Source organism: Urocitellus parryii, chromosome 2, assembly GCF_045843805.1.
Source record: "Urocitellus parryii isolate mUroPar1 chromosome 2, mUroPar1.hap1, whole genome shotgun sequence".
NCBI lineage: Eukaryota > Metazoa > Chordata > Mammalia > Rodentia > Sciuridae > Urocitellus > Urocitellus parryii.
Genome location: NC_135532.1, coordinates 577,014 through 599,343, shown reverse-complemented (window position 1 = coordinate 599,343; position 22,330 = coordinate 577,014). Strand labels below are relative to the sequence as shown.

The window sequence follows — 22,330 nt, the reverse complement described above, 5'->3', positions numbered from 1 at the left end:
GAGGTCCCTGTTCTCACCAGGTCAGGAGGCTGCAGTAGAGTTTGAGAGCCGCGAGGACAAGGCAGAGGATCAGGCAGATGATGAGAAGAGCTGGGCTGTCTGTCCAGGTGCTTACCAGGCTCTAGGGCTGTGTGCGTCAGTGTCGGCTGGCTGAATGTCTGTTATTTGTTCCGTTATTCATACTAAATCTTGGAGCTTCTGCGAATCCTTTGGGTCCCTATCAGCTGTGACCAGGTTTCTTAGTGACAACTTTCATTCTTAGAGTCAGGACATGTGGTTTGGTGGTTTCTGCCCTGATATCACACTTTTGACTCTTATCAGGGTTATGACAAATGACATGTGACTTCACTCTCTTACCTGGGCTCTGTGGCTTGCCTGGTGAGACTGCAGTTTTATTTTAAAATGGAGTTTTAAAATGGACTTGCTTAGGCTAAGGCCTAAGGCCATCCTTACAGGAAGGAACCACTCAAAAGGCATTTAGAAGGTTCACCCAAGTCTGAGCTCCTGGCACTGCAGGTTCAGCCTGAGTCTGGTGGCCAGTCACACCGTGGCATAACGACTTGGGAAGGTTACATGCCCATTGTCACAAGAACAAAGAAGCGACTTTGTTGTAGCTCTGACCTTAAGAAAAGATGAGCCAGGGGTTGTGGCCTGCACCCATGGTCCCACGCACCCGGAGGGTACAGCTTTGAGGCCAGCCTGGGCTGCACAACAAGACTGTCACAAAGGTGGGCTCGGACATGGTGGCCACCAAGGGAGCAGAGATGAGTGGGGAGCAGGGTGGGGCATGACGGCAGGTGCCATGCCCCTCCATGGCCTGAATTGTCTGTGGCCATAGCATCCCTCATTTATCTAAGGAAAACTAAACTTTTAGAGGCTTATTTGCTTTCCAGAGTTCTGGGCCTTTACACCTGTCTCCCACCCGCTGCTGCGGCCCCTGGTTCCTCGGCCCTTTCTGGCTCTCCCATCTCCCTCTGCTCCCAGCCCACGCTCTGTAAGTCCTGCTTCCTGGCCAGGCTCCGGGACCCCGCTTTCCCCACTGCTCCCTTCTGGGGCTTGTCTGGCTTCCTCTGCGTCCAACCTGAGAACCCTTGTGGGTTTGATTCCCAAACTCGGAGTTTAAAGAAAGCTGACCTCTTTGCTGGGTCCTATAAGTGGCCGTTCCTCCTGTGAATTTTCTGGAGCGTGTTGTGAGGGGGCATGGAGCAGGCCAATGGGTAAGGGTCTCTGGGGGGCCCTGCATCAGCAGAGTGGCCGTCTGCCTCGTGGTGTCATCTTGCGTGGCTCGGAGCGTGAGGCTTCGGCTTCCAGCACCGTGGGCCTCTGGGCCTGCTGTGGTGCTTCACCAGCGCCTCCAGGGCCAGGGGCAGCTGAGAGCCAGCGAGGGGAGAAACTGCCAGGTACGGTGACGGTCATAGGAGAGTGTCCTGCTCCCCAGTGTGGAAGGAGCACACTGGAGAGGCCCCCGAGGCTGCCCACGAAGCAGGGCTTACTTCAGAGGGGTCACATAGACTCTCCTGGGAGCGGGGGCACAGCTGGTGTCCTGCCTTCTCACATGACCTGGGTTTCCTTTGCTCTCTGCCCTCTCCCTCATCTCCCTCCCTCCCAGCCCAGCACGCCTACCAACAGCTACAGCCCCCCTCCCAGCCCAGCACGCCTACCAACAGCCAGCAGCCCCCCTTAAGCCCAGCACACCTACCAACAGCTACAGCCCCCCTCCCAGCCCAGCACGCCTACCAACAGCTACAGCCCCCCTCCCAGCCCAGCACGCCTACCAACAGCTACAGCCCCCCTCCCAGCCCAGCACGCCTACCAACAGCTACAGCCCCCCTCCCAGCCCAGCACGCCTACCAACAGCTACAGCCCCCCTCCCAGCCCAGCACGCCTACCAACAGCTACAGCCCCCCTCCCAGCCCAGCACGCCTACCAACAGCTACAGCCCCCCTCCCAGCCCAGCACGCCTACCAACAGCTACAGCCCCCCTTCCAGCCCAGCACACCTACCAACAGCTACAGCCCCCCTCCCAGCCCAGCACGCCTACCAACAGCTACAGCCCCCCTTCCAGCCCTGCACGCCTACCAACAGCTACAGCCCCCCTCCCAGCCCAGCACGCCTACCAACAGCTACAGCCCCCCTTCCAGCCCAGCACGCCTACCAACAGCTACAGCCCCCCTCCCAGCCCAGCACGCCTACCAACAGCTACAGCCCCCCTTCCAGCCCAGCACACCTACCAACAGCTACAGCCCCCCTTAAGCCCAGCACGCCTACCAACAGCTACAGCCCCCCTCCCAGCCCAGCACGCCTACCAACAGCTACAGCCCCCCTCCCAGCCCTGCACGCCTACCAACAGCTACAGCCCCCCTTAAGCCCAGCACACCTACCAACAGCTACAGCCCCCCTCCCAGCCCAGCACGCCTACCAACAGCTACAGCCCCCCTTCCAGCCCAGCACGCCTACCAACAGCTACAGCCCCCCTCCCAGTCCAGCACGCCTACCAACAGCTACAGCCCCCCTCCCAGCCCAGCACACCTACCAACAGCTACAGCCCCCCTCCCAGCCCAGCACGCCTACCAACAGCTACAGCCTCCCTCCCAGCCCAGCACGCCTACCAACAGCTACAGCCCCCCTCCCAGCCCTGCACGCCTACCAACAGCTACAGCCCCCCTTAAGCCCAGCACACCTACCAACAGCTACAGCCCCCCTCCCAGCCCAGCACGCCTACCAACAGCTACAGCCCCCCTCCCAGCCCTGCACGCCTACCAACAGCTACAGCCCCCCTCCCAGCCCAGCACGCCTACCAACAGCTACAGCCCCCCTTCCAGCCCAGCACACCTACCAACAGCTACAGCCCCCCTCCCAGTCCAGCACGCCTACCAACAGCTACAGCCCCCCTCCCAGCCCAGCACACCTACCAACAGCTACAGCCCCCCTTAAGCCCAGCACGCCTACCAACAGCTACAGCCCCCCTTAAGCCCAGCACACCTACCAACAGCTACAGCCTCCCTCCCAGCCCAGCACGCCTACCAACAGCTACAGCCCCCCTCCCAGCCCAGCACGCCTACCAACAGCTACAGCCCCCCTCCCAGCCCAGCACGCCTACCAACAGCTACAGCCCCCCTTCCAGCCCAGCACACCTACCAACAGCTACAGCCCCCCTTAAGCCCAGCACGCCTACCAACAGCTACAGCCCCCCTCCAAGCCCAGCACGCCTACCAACAGCTACAGCCCCCCTTAAGCCCAGCACACCTACCAACAGCTACAGCCCCGCTCCCAGCCCAGCACACCTACCAACAGCTACAGCCCCCCTCCCAGCCCAGCACGCCTACCAACAGCCAAGCCCTGCTCCCGTGTGCCCACTTTGAGCCAAGGCTGGGCTGACAGTGCTTCTCACCCTGTTCCCACTGCGTCCGCAGCTCAGCTTTTGACATCCTGAAGCCTTTGCTGCTCTCACTGGGGGCAGCCCCAGGCCTGGACGGAACCTTGACCCTGGTTCTCATTGCCGGAACCTCCCGTGGCTTGGAGCTGCAGAAGGTCGCTGCTGCCTTCACAGGTAGTTCCCGTGTTCTCCATGAGAGAGGACAGACTTGGTGCAGCAGGTGGCTGCTGCCTTCACAGGTAGTTCCCGTGTTCTCCATGAGAGAGGACGGACTTGGTGCAGCAGGTGGCTGCTGCCTTCACAGGTAGTTCCCGTGTCCTCCATGAGAGAGGAGGGACTTGGTGCAGCAGGTGGCTCTGCCTTCACAGGTAGTTCCCCCTGTTCTCCATGAGAGAGGAGGGACTTGGTGCAGCAGGTGGCTGCTGCCTTCACAGGTAGTTCCCCATGTTCTCCATGAGAGAGGACGGACTTGGTGCAGCAGGTGGCTCTGCCTTCACAGGTAGTTCCCGTGTCCTCCATGAGAGAGGACAGACTTGGTGCAGCAGGTGGCTCTGCCTTCACAGGTAGTTCCCGTGTCCTCCATGAGAGAGGAGGGACTTGGTGCAGCAGGTGGCTCTGCCTTCACAGGTAGTTCCCGTGTCCTCCATGAGAGAGGAGGGACTTGGTGCAGCAGGTGGCTGCTGCCTTCACAGGTAGTTCCCCGTGTTCTCCATGAGAGAGGAGGGACTTGGTGCAGCAGGTGGCTCTGCCTTCACAGGTAGTTCCCGTGTTCTCCATGAGAGAGGACAGACTTGGTGCAGCAGGTGGCTCCTGCCTTCACAGGTTCCCCGTGTTCTCCATGAGAGAGGACAGACTTGGTGCAGCAGGTGGCTCTGCCTTCACAGGTAGTTCCCGTGTTCTCCATGAGAGAGGAGGGACTTGGTGCAGCAGGTGGCTGCTGCCTTCACAGGTAGTTCCCGTGTTCTCCATGAGAGAGGAGGGACTTGGTGCAGCAGGTGGCTCTGCCTTCACAGGTAGTTCCCGTGTTCTCCATGAGAGAGGAGGGACTTGGTGCAGCAGGTGGCTGCTGCCTTCACAGGTAGTTCCCGTGTTCTCCATGAGAGAGGAGGGACTTGGTGCAGCAGGTGGCTGCTGCCTTCACAGGTTCCCCGTGTTCTCCATGAGAGAGGACAGACTTGGTGCAGCAGGTGGCTCTGCCTTCACAGGTAGTTCCCGTGTTCTCCATGAGAGAGGAGGGACTTGGTGCAGCAGGTGGCTGCTGCCTTCACAGGTAGTTCCCGTGTTCTCCATGAGAGAGGACGGACTTGGTGCAGCAGGTGGCTGCTGCCTTCACAGGTAGTTCCCGTGTTCTCCATGAGAGAGGACAGACTTGGTGCAGCAGGTGGCTGCTGCCTTCACAGGTAGTTCCCGTGTTCTCCATGAGAGAGGAGGGACTTGGTGCAGCAGGTGGCTCTGCCTTCACAGGTAGTTCCCGTGTTCTCCATGAGAGAGGACAGACTTGGTGCAGCAGGTGGCTGCTGCCTTCACAGGTAGTTCCCGTGTTCTCCATGAGAGAGGAGGGACTTGGTGCAGCAGGTGGCTCTGCCTTCACAGGTAGTTCCCGTGTTCTCCATGAGAGAGGAGGGACTTGGTGCAGCAGGTGGCTGTTGCCTTCACAGGTAGTTCCCCGTGTTCTCCATGAGAGAGGAGGGACTTGGTGCAGCAGGTGGCTCCTGCCTTCACAGGTAGTTCCCCGTGTTCTCCATGAGAGAGGAGGGACTTGGTGCAGCAGGTGGCTCTGCCTTCACAGGTTCCCCGTGTTCTCCATGAGAGAGGAGGGACTTGGTGCAGCAGGTGGCTGCTGCCTTCACAGGTAGTTCCCCGTGTTCTCCATGAGAGAGGAGGGACTTGGTGCAGCAGGTGGCTCCTGCCTTCACAGGTAGTTCCCGTGTCCTCCATGAGAGAGGAGGGACTTGGTGCAGCAGGTGGCTCTGCCTTCACAGGTAGTTCCCGTGTTCTCCATGAGAGAGGAGGGACTTGGTGCAGCAGGTGGCTGCTGCCTTCACAGGTAGTTCCCCGTGTTCTCCATGAGAGAGGAGGGACTTGGTGCAGCAGGTGGCTCTGCCTTCACAGGTAGTTCCCCGTGTTCTCCATGAGAGAGGACAGACTTGGTGCAGCAGGTGGCTCTGCCTTCACAGGTAGTTCCCCGTGTTCTCCATGAGAGAGGAGGGACTTGGTGCAGCAGGTGGCTCTGCCTTCACAGGTAGTTCCCGTGTTCTCCATGAGAGAGGAGGGACGTGGTGCAGCAGGTGGCTCTGCCTTCACAGGTAGTTCCCCGTGTTCTCCATGAGAGAGGAGGGACTTGGTGCAGCAGGTGGCTCTGCCTTCACAGGTAGTTCCCCGTGTTCTCCATGAGAGAGGAGGGACTTGGTGCAGCAGGTGGCTGCTGCCTTCACAGGTAGTTCCCGTGTCCTCCATGAGAGAGGAGGGACTTGGTGCAGCAGGTGGCTCTGCCTTCACAGGTAGTTCCCGTGTCCTCCATGAGAGAGGAGGGACTTGGTGCAGCAGGTGGCTGCTGCCTTCACAGGTAGTTCCCGTGTTCTCCATGAGAGAGGAGGGACTTGGTGCAGCAGGTGGCTCTGCCTTCACAGGTAGTTCCCGTGTTCTCCATGAGAGAGGACAGACTTGGTGCAGCAGGTGGCTGCTGCCTTCACAGGTAGTTCCCGTGTTCTCCATGAGAGAGGAGGGACTTGGTGCAGCAGGTGGCTGCTGCCTTCACAGGTAGTTCCCGTGTTCTCCATGAGAGAGGACGGACTTGGTGCAGCAGGTGGCTCTGCCTTCACAGGTAGTTCCCGTGTTCTCCATGAGAGAGGACAGACTTGGTGCAGCAGGTGGCTCCTGCCTTCACAGGTTCCCCGTGTTCTCCATGAGAGAGGACAGACTTGGTGCAGCAGGTGGCTCTGCCTTCACAGGTAGTTCCCGTGTTCTCCATGAGAGAGGAGGGACTTGGTGCAGCAGGTGGCTGCTGCCTTCACAGGTAGTTCCCCGTGTTCTCCATGAGAGAGGACAGACTTGGTGCAGCAGGTGGCTGCTGCCTTCACAGGTAGTTCCCATGTTCTCCATGAGAGAGGAGGGACTTGGTGCAGCAGGTGGCTGCTGCCTTCACAGGTAGTTCCCTGTGTTCTCCATGAGAGAGGAGGGACTTGGTGCAGCAGGTGGCTGCTGCCTTCACAGGTAGTTCCCCATGTTCTCCATGAGAGAGGACGGACTTGGTGCAGCAGGTGGCTCTGCCTTCACAGGTAGTTCCCGTGTTCTCCATGAGAGAGGACAGACTTGGTGCAGCAGGTAGCTGCTGCCTTCACAGGTAGTTCCCCGTGTTCTCCATGAGAGAGGAGGGACTTGGTGCAGCAGGTGGCTCTGCCTTCACAGGTAGTTCCCCCTGTTCTCCATGAGAGAGGAGGGACTTGGTGCAGCAGGTGGCTCTGCCTTCACAGGTAGTTCCCCCTGTTCTCCATGAGAGAGGACAGACTTGGTGCAGCAGGTGGCTCTGCCTTCACAGGTAGTTTCCCGTGTTCTCCATGAGAGAGGACAGACTTGGTGCAGCAGGTAGCTGCTGCCTTCACAGGTAGTTCCCCGTGTTCTCCATGAGAGAGGAGGGACTTGGTGCAGCAGGTGGCTCTGCCTTCACAGGTAGTTCCCCCTGTTCTCCATGAGAGAGGAGGGACTTGGTGCAGCAGGTGGCTCTGCCTTCACAGGTAGTTCCCCCTGTTCTCCATGAGAGAGGACAGACTTGGTGCAGCAGGTGGCTCTGCCTTCACAGGTAGTTCCCGTGTTCTCCATGAGAGAGGAGGGACTTGGTGCAGCAGGTGGCTGCTGCCTTCACAGGTAGTTCCCGTGTTCTCCATGAGAGAGGAGGGACTTGGTGCAGCAGGTGGCTCTGCCTTCACAGGTAGTTCCCCGTGTTCTCCATGAGAGAGGACAGACTTGGTGCAGCACGTGGCTCTGCCTTCACAGGTAGTTCCCCGTGTTCTCCATGAGAGAGGAGGGACTTGGTGCAGCAGGTGGCTCTGCCTTCACAGGTAGTCCCCGTGTTCTCCATGAGAGAGGAGGGACTTGGTGCAGCAGGTGGCTCTGCCTTCACAGGTAGTTCCCCGTGTTCTCCATGAGAGAGGAGGGACTTGGTGCAGCAGGTGGCTCTGCCTTCACAGGTAGTTCCCGTGTTCTCCATGAGAGAGGACAGACTTGGTGCAGCAGGTGGCTCTGCCTTCACAGGTAGTTCCCATGTTCTCCATGAGAGAGGAGGGACTTGGTGCAGCAGGTAGCTGCTGCCTTCACAGGTAGTTCCCGTGTTCTCCATGAGAGAGGACAGACTTGGTGCAGCAGGTAGCTGCTGCCTTCACAGGTAGTTCCCATGTTCTCCATGAGAGAGGAGGGACTTGGTGCAGCAGGTGGCTGCTGCCTTCACAGGTAGTTCCCCGTGTTCTCCATGAGAGAGGACAGACTTGGTGCAGCAGGTAGCTGCTGCCTTCACAGGTAGTTCCCGTGTTCTCCATGAGAGAGGAGGGACTTGGTGCAGCAGGTGGCTGCTGCCTTCACAGGTAGTTCCCGTGTTCTCCATGAGAGAGGAGGGACTTGGTGCAGCAGGTGGCTCTGCCTTCACAGGTAGTTCCCCGTGTTCTCCATGAGAGAGGAGGGACTTGGTGCAGCAGGTGGCTCTGCCTTCACAGGTAGTTCCCCGTGTTCTCCATGAGAGAGGACAGACTTGGTGCAGCAGGTGGCTCTGCCTTCACAGGTAGTTCCCGTGTTCTCCATGAGAGAGGAGGGACTTGGTGCAGCAGGTGGCTCTGCCTTCACAGGTAGTTCCCCGTGTTCTCCATGAGAGAGGACAGACTTGGTGCAGCAGGTGGCTCTGCCTTCACAGGTTCCCCGTGTTCTCCATGAGAGAGGAGGGACTTGGTGCAGCAGGTGGCTCTGCCTTCACAGGTAGTTCCCCGTGTTCTCCATGAGAGAGGACAGACTTGGTGCAGCAGGTGGCTCTGCCTTCACAGGTAGTTCCCGTGTTCTCCATGAGAGAGGAGGGACTTGGTGCAGCAGGTGGCTCTGCCTTCACAGGTAGTTCCCGTGTTTTCCATGAGAGAGGAGGGACTTGGTGCAGCAGGTGGCTGCTGCCTTCACAGGTAGTTCCCCGTGTTCTCCATGAGAGAGGAGGGACTTGGTGCAGCAGGTGGCTCTGCTTTCACAGGTTCCCCGTGTTCTCCATGAGAGAGGAGGGACTTGGTGCAGCAGGTGGCTCTGCCTTCACAGGTAGTTCCCGTGTTCTCCATGAGAGAGGACGGACTTGGTGCAGCAGGTGGCTGCTGCCTTCACAGGTTCCCCGTGTTCTCCATGAGAGAGGACAGACTTGGTGCAGCAGGTGGCTGCTGCCTTCACAGGTAGTTCCCCGTGTTCTCCATGAGAGAGGACAGACTTGGTGCAGCAGGTGGCTCTGCCTTCACAGGTAGTTCCCGTGTTCTCCATGAGAGAGGAGGGACTTGGTGCAGCAGGTGGCTCTGCCTTCACAGGTAGTTCCCGTGTTCTCCATGAGAGAGGACAGACTTGGTGCAGCAGGTGGCTCTGCCTTCACAGGTAGTTCTCCGTGTTCTCCATGAGAGAGGACAGACTTGGTGCAGCAGGTGGCTGCTGCCTTCACAGGTAGTTCCCGTGTTCTCCATGAGAGAGGAGGGACTTGGTGCAGCAGGTGGCTGCTGCCTTCACAGGTAGTTCCCGTGTTCTCCATGAGAGAGGAGGGACTTGGTGCAGCAGGTGGCTGCTGCCTTCACAGGTAGTTCCCGTGTCCTCCATGAGAGAGGAGGGACTTGGTGCAGCAGGTGGCTCTGCCTTCACAGGTAGTTCCCGTGTCCTCCATGAGAGAGGAGGGACTTGGTGCAGCAGGTGGCTGCTGCCTTCACAGGTAGTTCCCGTGTTCTCCATGAGAGAGGAGGGACTTGGTGCAGCAGGTGGCTCTGCCTTCACAGGTAGTTCCCGTGTTCTCCATGAGAGAGGACAGACTTGGTGCAGCAGGTGGCTGCTGCCTTCACAGGTAGTTCCCGTGTTCTCCATGAGAGAGGAGGGACTTGGTGCAGCAGGTGGCTGCTGCCTTCACAGGTAGTTCCCGTGTTCTCCATGAGAGAGGACGGACTTGGTGCAGCAGGTGGCTCTGCCTTCACAGGTAGTTCCCGTGTTCTCCATGAGAGAGGACAGACTTGGTGCAGCAGGTGGCTCCTGCCTTCACAGGTTCCCCGTGTTCTCCATGAGAGAGGACAGACTTGGTGCAGCAGGTGGCTCTGCCTTCACAGGTAGTTCCCGTGTTCTCCATGAGAGAGGAGGGACTTGGTGCAGCAGGTGGCTGCTGCCTTCACAGGTAGTTCCCATGTTCTCCATGAGAGAGGAGGGACTTGGTGCAGCAGGTGGCTGCTGCCTTCACAGGTAGTTCCCTGTGTTCTCCATGAGAGAGGACAGACTTGGTGCAGCAGGTAGCTGCTGCCTTCACAGGTAGTTCCCCGTGTTCTCCATGAGAGAGGAGGGACTTGGTGCAGCAGGTGGCTCTGCCTTCACAGGTAGTTCCCCCTGTTCTCCATGAGAGAGGAGGGACTTGGTGCAGCAGGTGGCTCTGCCTTCACAGGTAGTTCCCCCTGTTCTCCATGAGAGAGGACAGACTTGGTGCAGCAGGTGGCTCTGCCTTCACAGGTAGTTTCCCGTGTTCTCCATGAGAGAGGACAGACTTGGTGCAGCAGGTAGCTGCTGCCTTCACAGGTAGTTCCCCGTGTTCTCCATGAGAGAGGAGGGACTTGGTGCAGCAGGTGGCTCTGCCTTCACAGGTAGTTCCCCCTGTTCTCCATGAGAGAGGAGGGACTTGGTGCAGCAGGTGGCTCTGCCTTCACAGGTAGTTCCCCCTGTTCTCCATGAGAGAGGACAGACTTGGTGCAGCAGGTGGCTCTGCCTTCACAGGTAGTTCCCGTGTTCTCCATGAGAGAGGAGGGACTTGGTGCAGCAGGTGGCTGCTGCCTTCACAGGTAGTTCCCGTGTTCTCCATGAGAGAGGAGGGACTTGGTGCAGCAGGTGGCTCTGCCTTCACAGGTAGTTCCCCGTGTTCTCCATGAGAGAGGACAGACTTGGTGCAGCACGTGGCTCTGCCTTCACAGGTAGTTCCCCGTGTTCTCCATGAGAGAGGAGGGACTTGGTGCAGCAGGTGGCTCTGCCTTCACAGGTAGTCCCCGTGTTCTCCATGAGAGAGGAGGGACTTGGTGCAGCAGGTGGCTCTGCCTTCACAGGTAGTTCCCCGTGTTCTCCATGAGAGAGGAGGGACTTGGTGCAGCAGGTGGCTCTGCCTTCACAGGTAGTTCCCGTGTTCTCCATGAGAGAGGACAGACTTGGTGCAGCAGGTGGCTCTGCCTTCACAGGTAGTTCCCATGTTCTCCATGAGAGAGGAGGGACTTGGTGCAGCAGGTAGCTGCTGCCTTCACAGGTAGTTCCCGTGTTCTCCATGAGAGAGGACAGACTTGGTGCAGCAGGTAGCTGCTGCCTTCACAGGTAGTTCCCATGTTCTCCATGAGAGAGGAGGGACTTGGTGCAGCAGGTGGCTGCTGCCTTCACAGGTAGTTCCCCGTGTTCTCCATGAGAGAGGACAGACTTGGTGCAGCAGGTAGCTGCTGCCTTCACAGGTAGTTCCCGTGTTCTCCATGAGAGAGGAGGGACTTGGTGCAGCAGGTGGCTGCTGCCTTCACAGGTAGTTCCCGTGTTCTCCATGAGAGAGGAGGGACTTGGTGCAGCAGGTGGCTCTGCCTTCACAGGTAGTTCCCCGTGTTCTCCATGAGAGAGGAGGGACTTGGTGCAGCAGGTGGCTCTGCCTTCACAGGTAGTTCCCCGTGTTCTCCATGAGAGAGGACAGACTTGGTGCAGCAGGTGGCTCTGCCTTCACAGGTAGTTCCCGTGTTCTCCATGAGAGAGGAGGGACTTGGTGCAGCAGGTGGCTCTGCCTTCACAGGTAGTTCCCCGTGTTCTCCATGAGAGAGGACAGACTTGGTGCAGCAGGTGGCTCTGCCTTCACAGGTTCCCCGTGTTCTCCATGAGAGAGGAGGGACTTGGTGCAGCAGGTGGCTCTGCCTTCACAGGTAGTTCCCCGTGTTCTCCATGAGAGAGGACAGACTTGGTGCAGCAGGTGGCTCTGCCTTCACAGGTAGTTCCCGTGTTCTCCATGAGAGAGGAGGGACTTGGTGCAGCAGGTGGCTCTGCCTTCACAGGTAGTTCCCGTGTTTTCCATGAGAGAGGAGGGACTTGGTGCAGCAGGTGGCTGCTGCCTTCACAGGTAGTTCCCCGTGTTCTCCATGAGAGAGGAGGGACTTGGTGCAGCAGGTGGCTCTGCTTTCACAGGTTCCCCGTGTTCTCCATGAGAGAGGAGGGACTTGGTGCAGCAGGTGGCTCTGCCTTCACAGGTAGTTCCCGTGTTCTCCATGAGAGAGGACGGACTTGGTGCAGCAGGTGGCTGCTGCCTTCACAGGTTCCCCGTGTTCTCCATGAGAGAGGACAGACTTGGTGCAGCAGGTGGCTGCTGCCTTCACAGGTAGTTCCCCGTGTTCTCCATGAGAGAGGACAGACTTGGTGCAGCAGGTGGCTCTGCCTTCACAGGTAGTTCCCGTGTTCTCCATGAGAGAGGAGGGACTTGGTGCAGCAGGTGGCTGCTGCCTTCACAGGTAGTTCCCGTGTTCTCCATGAGAGAGGACAGACTTGGTGCAGCAGGTGGCTCTGCCTTCACAGGTAGTTCTCCGTGTTCTCCATGAGAGAGGACAGACTTGGTGCTGCAGGTGGCTCTGCCTTCACAGGTAGTTCCCCGTGTTCTCCATGAGAGAGGACAGACTTGGTGCAGCAGGTAGCTGCTGCCTTCACAGGTAGTTCCCGTGTTCTCCATGAGAGAGGAGGGACTTGGTGCAGCAGGTGGCTCTGCCTTCACAGGTAGTTCCCGTGTTCTCCATGAGAGAGGACAGACTTGGTGCAGCAGGTGGCTCTGCCTTCACAGGTAGTTCCCCGTGTTCTCCATGAGAGAGGACAGACTTGGTGCAGCAGGTGGCTGCTGCCTTCACAGGTTCCCCGTGTTCTCCATGAGAGAGGACAGACTTGGTGCAGCAGGTGGCTCCTGCCTTCACAGGTAGTTCCCCGTGTTCTGCATGAGAGAGGACGGACTTGGTGCAGCAGGTGGCTGCTGCCTTCACAGGTAGTTCCCCGTGTTCTCCATGAGAGAGGAGGGACTTGGTGCAGCAGGTGGCTGCTGCCTTCACAGGTAGTTCCCCGTGTTCTCCATGAGAGAGGAGGGACTTGGTGCAGCAGGTGGCTCTGCCTTCACAGGTAGTTCCCGTGTTCTCCATGAGAGAGGAGGGACTTGGTGCAGCAGGTGGCTCCTGCCTTCACAGGTAGTTCCCCGTGTTCTCCATGAGAGAGGACAGACTTGGTGCAGCAGGTGGCTCTGCACCCCAGTGAGGGCTGCAGGTGCTCCTGAAGCAGCAGCTACCGGGGCCTCTGAGGACTCTGGCAGGCAGTCTTCCCCTCCTGGCCACCAGTGTTGTGATCCCCTGCCTCACAGTCGCCCTTTGAGCTTGGTCCATCAGGGGCTACCCGCTGGGTGGACTCTGGGTCTTCAGGTGTGGAAGTTAGGCCTTCTCCTCCTCCGTCTGGCTCCCGGGCACCTGCCCTGTGGCAGGCCCTCCGGCAGCCCTGCCCGTGGCCTGCATGTGCATTTCTTGGGTGGCTTTCATGTTAGTCAGCTTTCCATGGCCATGGCCAGAAGTCCTGACCAGAGCCATCTCAGGAGCAAGTTTGTCTGGGCGCACAGTTTCTGAGGTCCAGTCCGTGGTTGGCCGGCTTCACTGCCGCCCTGTTGTGGGCCTGAGCATCGTGGTGGAAGGACGTGGTGGAGCAGAGCTGCAGCTCAGGAGGCAGAGAGCAGGAGAGAATCAGTGAGACCCCAAGGCCCCTCCAAGGATCCCTCCCAGCCACGCCCCACCCGCAAGTGTCCCACCCCAGAGCCTGCTGCTTTGTCACACACACACACGCACACACGCACGCACGCACACAGGAGAAATGCAGGGTGGGCTGGGAGGTGGGCTGTGCTGGGGAGACCTCAGGTCCCTGGGCTTGCTCGGCTGTGGTCGGAAACCCCAACCTCCCTGACTTCTGAAAGATGAGGGGGAGGGGTGAGGAGCATCTGTGCTGCAGAGGACCCAGGGAGAGCTGCGCCGAGAAGGTGGCTCCCCGTGGGGCCTCCAGCCAGCCTCAGCCCTGCTGCTGCACGCGGGCCAGCACTGCCAGCGCCCCATCAGTGGGGATCTGAGCACAGGACGGGTTGGTTCCAGGGGTGCGTGCAGTGAGGAGAGGGTCAGTGCTTGGAGGGAGCAGTCGAGTTTCTAGTTTGTCGTCCTACAGGACTCATAAGCACCTTCTCATCTCTTCAACTAGATCCAAACCCATGAGGGTCCAACCTGGTTTCTGCTGGGCAGAGTGGCACACACCTGTGATTCCAGTGACTCGGGAGGCTGAGGCAGGAGGATCGAAAGTTCAAGGCCAGCCTTGGCAACTTAGTGAGGCCCTTTCTCAAAAAATAGAAAGCACTGGACATTCGGCTCAGTGGTAGAGCCCCTCGGTTCAGTCCCAGCACCCAAATCCCAGTCTACAGAATGTACATTGTGGGGACATGCCATGAAATCAATCAGGGTCACAACAAGTGAATTTGGGCTGACTAAAAGACACAGACACAGAAAGTACCTTTTTCTTTGGGTTCAATGACCCCTCCTCACTCATGGCTCCCACTTGGGGGGTCAAGGCAGGCAAGAAAGAGGAGCTCGCCTCAAACGTGGGTTTTATTAATGCGGGGAGCTGATACAGAGAACATTACATCCAAGAAAGGGCAAAAGGGTAGGATCACAGCAAACAGGGGGGTGTCATTTAACGCCATCGGGCGACCCCCGCTCCCTGAGCTGCACCTTTCTTACCCCAGGGGAGGTGACGTCCAGTGGCATTGCAGGTGCAGTTCCGGTTCAGTACCCCTTTACTCAGGACTTACAGGTGTGCACGTGGCTCCTGACGGTACGTAGGTTCTACAGATAGTCTGCCTTTTATTTAGGGACTTGAGCTGGAGAGTTGGTGTGTGGTGGAGGACCTGTGGCCCACCTGCAAGGGTCCTGCCTGTGTGTGTGACCCTGGGTCGATTGTGTATGGGGTCAGAGTGGCCGGGTGTGGCCTCAGAGCTGCTTCCCCCGAAGGTCGGCCCCAGTGGGTGCCAGAGTTGGGGTGGCGGTCACTAGGACACATGTGACTTGCAGGTGCTTCCTTCCAGGTGTGGAAGATATCCTTACAAGGACCGTGCTACATGACTCTGCTGATGACGGCCTTCGGCCTGCTGTGGGGACACCTCCTGCAGATCAAGCCCACTCAGAGCGTCTTCATCTCCACCTGCCTGTCCTTGTCTAGCACTCCCCTGGTGTCCAGGTTCCTTGCAGGCAGTGCCCGGAGTGATAAAGAAGGTAGGTGAGGGGCTCGTGTGGTTGGCGCTTGTGTGGATGTGGACCACGGGCTCACTGTCGAAGCCGTGAGCCTCCTCTTCCTCAGGACTGTCTGGGCAGCGCCTGCTCAGGCTCCTGTTCTGCCCAGGGCTGGCGTGGGTCTTCCCCCTGGCCCGAGACCGGTGCCCTCCCGTGCTTGCAGATTAGGTAGCCTAAGGGCCTGAGAGAAGCCACCCAGTCTCCTGCAGAACGTCCTAGGGGTCCATGGCCAGCAAGGTCAGTGTCGGCCGCTTCAGCTATGAAGTGTCCTGGGCATGGATTTGGGTTTGACACTCGTCAGCAAACCTGGGGGCTTTGGTGGTGAGGGGCTTTGAGTTCCCAGGTGGTTGGGTTTCATCTGTGCATGTGGAGTGCTGGCATCCGACTCCCTGTGGTCTGGTGAGAGGACCAGCACCAGGGCCCCCACAGGCTCTGTCTGCGTCCTCTTCCCCCGGCTGCTCGCCCATGAAGTAAACAGGGACTGCTTTGCTCCTGTGTTGTGAGTCAGTGACATAAGGCCAGAGTGTCTTGGTAAGTTAACCCAGAGCCTGAGCACAGGAGCAGGAGGGAACGTGAACTGGGAACTTCCGGGGCGGGGCTGGGGCGCAGCGCTAGAGCACTGGCCTGGTACGTCTGAGGTCCTGGGCTCGATTCTCAGCACCACATATAAACAAACCCATAAAGTCAAGGTCTGTCAGAAACAAAAATAAAAGAGAACTGCAGAGGCGTGCTGACCCCTGCAGAGACCACGGCTGCCCTGTGCTGGGCCTGCGCACCCCCAGCCGGCTCTCCTTGAGGCCTGCGGGGGTTCCTACTGCTGAAAGTGTGCCCTGACCTCAGGCCACGGGGCGGCCCCTCCCTGGGGACTGGACCAGCTGCCCCTGCTGGAGGGGCTGCATCTCTGATGGTCCTGTGGGCCAGTTCTTAGGACAGCCCTGTGATGGTCTGGATATGTGGTAGCCCCCCCAAAACTCGTGTTGACCACATGGGAATGTTCAGAGGTGGACCCAGCAGATCACAGAGCTGTGACCTCTCAGAGCATGTCACACGTGACCAGCTGATGGTTGGAAGGGACCAGGACCTGACTGCAGGCAGGTGGGCGTGGCTGCAGAGCGAAGGTCAGGGGTGTGCCCTTGGATGATGGTGCAGCCTGTCCCTGGCACGCACACGTGCACACACACACCCCGGCCCCCATGAGCTGAGCAGGGGCCGCAGCCAGGTCCTCCGCGCCCTGGCCTTCTGCCTCTGCTCCGCCCTTGGCACCTGTGGGCGAGGCGCCAGCTGGTCATGGACTGAGATCTCTGAAACTCTGGGGCAGATGAACGTCTGCTCCAGGTGGTCCTCACGTGTACAATAGAAAACCGTGACACCCCTCCATGAGGGGAGCAGGGCCGAGGGGCTGGGGCCAGGGCGTTGGCAGAGACCAGGGCCGGGCTCCCAGTGTGCACCCAGCTCCTGAGGGGAGAGCCTGGGAGACGCAGGGCGAGGACCCGGGTCGCAGCACGCCCGACCTCACCCCCGGGAGACTCCGGGGCTGGACCCAGTGGCCACAGTGTGGCCGTCGTCCACCACACAGCCTGGTGAAGGCAAGGACAGACGGGCTTGTGACACTGGAAACGCCAGTGAAGGAACTGCCTTTCCTTAGCGAGATCGGAGGCAGCGCGGGAGACGGTGGGGAGGTCGGTGCCCGCATACTGGCGGCAGCTCCCGTCTGCACGGTAGGAAGGCTGCAGCGTGGCAGCGACTCAGAGCACGTCCCCAAACAACAGGAAAGTGAGCTCGCTGTGAGGACAGCAGAGCTGCGGCTGCCCAGGGCAGCCGGCCCCTGTCAGCCAGGCAGGTGTGTGGAGGCCAGCACGCGCCAGATCCGTCTCCAGACACTGTGGCAGACGACGGTGGAAATACCGCCGTGTGCTGGGAAGGGTCGGTCACGGGAGCCACCAGAGAGGCCGCTGGAGCCTGCGCATGCAGGGGTGTCTGGAAAGGCAGCCTCGAGTGTCAGCTGCCCTCGGTCCTGCAGCACAGACGGTGTGGGACGGCTCCCAGGGTGGAGCGGAGAGCTTCCTCCGGTGGCCACACGCACTTTTAGGAAGGAAGTCTTCGTTTTGTTTTGTTTTTTTGGTACCAGGGATTGAACCCAGGGGCGCTCAACCCTGGACCACATCACCAGCCCTTTTTATTTTTCACTTTGAGACAGGGTCTTCCTAATTACTAAGTTACTTAGCTTAGAGCGTTGCCAAGTTGCTGAGACTGGCCTTGAACTTGTGATCTTCCTGGCTAGCCCCCTGAGTTGCTGGGATCAGAGGCATGTGCCACCACACCCAGCCAGGAGTTTGTTTTGTGTTTGGGGGTTTTTCTTAGAGCCGCAGTAAAACCATGGACAGGAAAGTGGTCGGAGGGGCCGCTCTGTGGGTGCGCTGTGGAGAGGAGGGAGGTGGACATGCTGAAGGACTGGATTTGGACAGGAAGGTGTGACGGAGGTGCTCGGAGGTGCCCCTATGGCACGGTGAGGTGGGAGGGTGTGATGGAGCTGGTTGGCCCCTGAGGCTTCCATGAGGACACCTGGGCATGCCTGGGACTTGCTCTCTTGGGGACGTGCTCTTGGGACTCGCTCTCACCGGGGCGCTGGACCTCCCTCAGAAGCCTTTGCCAGCTGAGGGATGTGTACATACACCACAGGGGCTTTGGCCACCCCTCCTGGGGCCCACGCGGGCTTGGCACCCTGTAGGAGACGCTTGCCGAGTTTCCTAGCGGGAGGTCGCAGAGACTGCTGGTCCACGCACATCGTGTCTTCTCTGTGGATCTGTTTTATGTTTTAACAAATTCACTCTCCGCCACATTTCCTCCTCACAGACCAGACCTCCTGCTCTTCAGTGCAGGTGTTTGATACATGACATGTGGGGGTTTAATCCAGGGGAGGACACTCTTCTCCACATGAGGACTCTCGCTGCCTCTCATTCACCCGCCTCCTCTTGCTTCTCATCCGTCTCTGTGCAGAGGCTGGGACCCGCTGCGCACGCGGACCCCTGCAGGTGCTCCTCACACAGGCTGATCTGGCCTTCTGCTCTTTGAATATGTGATGGGGTCGGTTCCATGAAAAACCCTGCCGACTTGAACTGTGAGTCTGAGAACCGCCTTTGTGTGGTGAGCCTTCGCATCACAGGCGGGGACTGGCCTGCTAAGCCTTCGACGACACTGGGACTTTCCCGGGAAAGTGACCCAGATCTCGAGAGGTCCATCTGTACATTTCTGGAGCTTTCTGCTGCTACTGCAAGTCAAAGCTTCTTTCTTAAAACTACCTTTTCTAACAGCCCTGCAGGGCACCTCCGAGCACCTCTGCCACACCTTCCTGTCCAAATCCAGTCCTTCAGCATGTCCGCCTCCCTCCTCTCCACCGCGCACCCACAGAGCGGCCCCTCCAACCACCTTCCTGTCCATGGTTTTACTGTGGCTCTAAGAAAAACCCCCAAACACAAAACAAACTCCTGGCTGGGTGTGGAGAGCCGTTTTGGAACAGAAAACTGCTCTCCTAGGTACGTTTCCTGGCAGACTCTCAGGGTGCACGGGGATGGCCAAGGAAGTGTCCTCTGTGGGAGCAGGAGAGTGAGAGTGGGCTGGGCACTGGATGCTGCCCCAGGCAGTCCAGTGGCTTCTTGTCCTTGGAAGGTGGCAGAAGGGGTGAGGCCTCCAGCAGCAGGTGCGGGCGGAGCCCGGCCTTGGGCACTGGGCCCTTGTGAAGCCTGGGCCATGCTCAGCACGCCCCGGGGGCCCGCGCAGGCGTCTGGGTGCAGTGGCCCTGGCGTTGCTGGTGCCCAGGAGTGGACAGTGCCTGCTGCTCAGGAGTGGACAGTGCCTGCTGCTCATCACGGAGTGCTAGGTGTCTCTTCCTGTCCAGTGTGTCACAGTGAAGGCACCCACTGCAGGTGGGCCACGAGCAGCGTGCAGTGGCCTCGTCACCAGTGTCAGGACCAGGGCAAGCCCACGTGTGGGCATCCCGCCAGGGAGGGAGGCCTGGAGTTCATGTGGCGGGCTCCTGGCCAGATGGGGTCTGCATGGCCCTCAGGCTGGGGGGGCCGCGGGCGTCTAGTGTGTCCAGGGCACAGACACAGGTCTGCATGGCCCTCAGGCTGGGGAGGGCACTGGTGTCCAGTGTGTCCAGGACAGAGACACAGGTCTGCATGGCCCTCAGGCTGGGGGGGTCACTGGTGTCCAGTGTGTCCAGGGCACAGACACAGGTCTGCATGGCCCTCAGGCTGGGGAGGGCACTGGTGTCCAGTGTGTCCAGGACAGAGACACAGGTCTGCATGGCCCTCAGGCTGGGGAGGGCACTGGTGCCCAGTGTGTCCAGGACAGAGACACAGGTCTGCATGGCCCTCAGGCTGGGGAGGGTACTGGTGTCCAGTGTGTCCAGGACACAGACACAGGTCTGCATGGCCCTCAGGCTGGGGGGGGCGTGGACGTCCAGTGTGTCCAGGGCACAGACACAGGTCTGCGTGGCCCTCAGGCTGGGGGGGGCACTGGTGTCCTGTGTGTCCAGGACACAGACACAGGTCTGCATGGCCCTCAGGCTGGGGAGGGCACTGGTGTCCAGTGTGTCCAGGACACAGACACAGGTCTGCATGGCCCTCAGGCTGGGGAGGGTACTGGTGTCCAGTGTGTCCAGGACACAGACACAGGTCTGCATGGCCCTCAGGCTGGGGAGGGCACTGGTGTCCTGTGTGTCCAGGACATAGACACAGGTCTGCATGGCCCTCAGGCTGGGGAGGGCACTGGTGTCCTGTGTGTCCAGGACACAGACACAGGTCTGCATGGCCCTCAGGCTGGGGAGGGCACTGGTGTCCTATGTGTCCAGGACACAGACACAGGTCTGCATGGCCCTCAGGCTGGGGAGAGCACTGGTGTCCTGTGTGTCCAGGACACAGACACAGGTCTGCATGGCCCTCAGGCTGGGGAGGGCACTGGTGTCCTGTGTGTCCAGGACACAGACACAGGTCTGCATGGCCCTCAGGCTGGGGAGAGCGCGGGCGTCCTGTGTGTCCATGACACAGACATGGGGTCACCTGCCATCATCCTCTTTGCCGAGGGTTCTTTTGTGGGGATGGTTGTCTGTGTTATGTAAATGACAAGTGAGTTATAGAAAGGGAATATTATATAGAAAGTGTTTATAGCATGGTGTTGCTTGCAGGAGGCTGAGTCAGGAGGATTGCTCTACCCCGGGAGTTTGAGGCCAGCCTGGACAACACAGCAAAACCTTGTCTCAAAAAAAAAAAAAAGACAAGAAAGAAAGAAAAAGGAAAGAGAAGAAAAGGAAAAAAAAAAAAAACACGACACCACATCTCTTGGAAATCAAGTACTGAAGTGTTTTAAATATTAAAATCTCATTTTTGGAGTCAGTGCCTCTCTCTGTGACCCAGGCTGGCCTGGAGCTCCGGGCGCCAGTGCTGTCCAGCTGCAGCCCAGAGCAGCTGGAGTGCAGGTCTGCCCTGGAGAGCTTGGCTCCCGGAGCCCCCTGTCCCAAAGCTGGCCTGGTGGTGTGCACCTATGATCCCAGCTGCTAAGGAGGCGGAGGCAGGCGGAGGCAGGCGGATCGGAAGTTCAGGACAGCCTCCACAACTCAGGCCCAAGCGACTTAGCAAGACCCTGTCACAAAATAAGAACTCAAAAGGGCTGGGGATAGGGCTCAGGGGTAAAGGGCCTTGAGTTCGAGCCTTGGTATCCACCAACAGACAAACCGGTTTAGAGTGCTGTGGAAGTGTGCGGAGGCCGCGTGCCCACGGGGCCGCGTGCCCACGGGGCTGCGTGCCACCGCGGCCAGTGTTGGAGTGCCCTTTTCTCCAGCAGGTGACGTTGACTACAGCACCCTGCTGCTGGGCATGCTGGTGATGCAGGACGTGCAGCTGGGGCTGTTCATCGCTGTCATGCCGGCGCTCATACAGGCGGGAGCAGCCCCGTCCTCCAGGTAAATGTCCTCCAGGTAAATGTCCTCCAGGTAAATGTCCGTGCACACTTTGCTTTTCTGGCTCCAACGTTTGTTTCTACGACTGCTTCCACGCGCCTTTCCCACAGTAGCGTTTGTCATTCAGACTGGCCCGCGCAGGCTGCAGTGACTCCATGGCTCCTGGCTGTGGGACGTGAGCAGTGTCTCCTCACTGTCCTCCGCTGGGTCCCTGGCTCATGGTGGCAGTGTGGGTCCCTACCTCAGGGTCGTGGGGGCACACGGTGAGCAACACGCGTGTGCACACGTGACGTGTGGCCTCGGTTGTCACCATCATCCCCAGTGGAGCCCTCCCCTACCTGACTGCGTTTCCTGGCTCACCTGGAGAGAGAGGCCACCTGGGGTGAGCTAGGCCAGGAGGTGCACGTTGTGCTGTGCCTGGATTCACAGCAGGAGCACCAGCAGAGAAAGTCCAGTTGGAGGGAGGGGAGCCACTGAGGCAAGGGCATTGCCCAGGGTGGCCACACACTGCCTGGCCTTGGCCAGTGTGCTGCCATTCATGTGTCTGAGCAGCTGTGCCTCGTTGGGCCTGGTCACAGCAGGGCCTCCCTCTGCGGGGAGCCAGTTTGAGTTGTGGGACCTGCCGCAGGCCTGCCCCCGCCTCTCTGCCTCTGTGCTCTGACTGCGGCCTGGGACCTGGCCTCCCTGTTCCTGGCCTCGGGCAGCCAGCCGTTTGGCCGCCGGGTGGAGCTGGCGTGGGCTGTAGAAGCCCTTTCTCCAGGCGGACAGATTTCCCCTGAGCGTCGTGAGTGGCCTCCCCTTGGCCCACTGGTGGGTGGTGGGACTTCCTTGTTGAGTGACATGGTGGGCGCTTCTGCTTTTCAAGAGTTGAACCGTCTTGGAAGTCACCCACTTGGTCATGACGTGTCTTAACCTTTTCTTTGTGTGAACACTTGGTTGGTGTCCTGAGGCCTTGGGGATCTGAGTCAGAGACTGGGGAGCTCCTGTGGTGCACCCTCTGGTTTCAGCGTGGAGCGCCATATTAGGTTCATAAAATGATGTGGGAAATGTCCCTCCCTCTTGTGTTTTCTGGAAAACGTTGTACGGAACCGGTGTTCATTCGTCTGCCCACGCCCGGCCTCCGCTGGGAGCCTCTCCAGAGACAGTCTGCCCCGCTGCTGCAGGCTGTCCCCTGCTGTCACTGAGGGGCACTGCAGCCCTGAGGGATGTGCGGGTCCCCTGGGTCACCTTCACAGGTCAGCTTGGAGTCCTCCCTGCTGCGGGCCTTCAGCCGCAGCCTGTTTGACCTGTTACTCCTTTCTGTTGGCTTTGGGCTTGTTTGGCTCTGAGGGGCTGCATCGCACTTGTGTTGATGGGTCATATGCTTATTTTCATTCAGTAAGTGAATGTTTAAGATCTCCTTCGGGTTTCCGCCTTGGCTCATGGGATGTTCAGAGCGTTTGATTTCCTGTT

The 22,330-nt window shown here is 59.2% G+C and overlaps 1 protein-coding gene across 2 annotated transcripts in view; it reads left to right on the top strand.

The window, feature by feature from the left end:
• Slc9d1 (solute carrier family 9 member D1) overlaps positions 1–22,330 on the top strand; it is a 44,482-nt gene that overhangs the window by 13,448 nt on the left and 8,704 nt on the right. The window contains exons 7-8 of one of the 2 annotated variants that reach the window (XM_077795115.1): positions 14,718–14,904; positions 20,764–20,881. In XM_077795115.1, the coding sequence (XP_077651241.1) occupies positions 14,718–14,904; positions 20,764–20,881 (305 nt within the window). Of the gene's footprint in view, positions 1–14,717; positions 14,905–20,760; positions 20,882–22,330 lie in introns of both variants that reach the window. The other variant, XM_077795114.1, reaches the window with a different exon arrangement.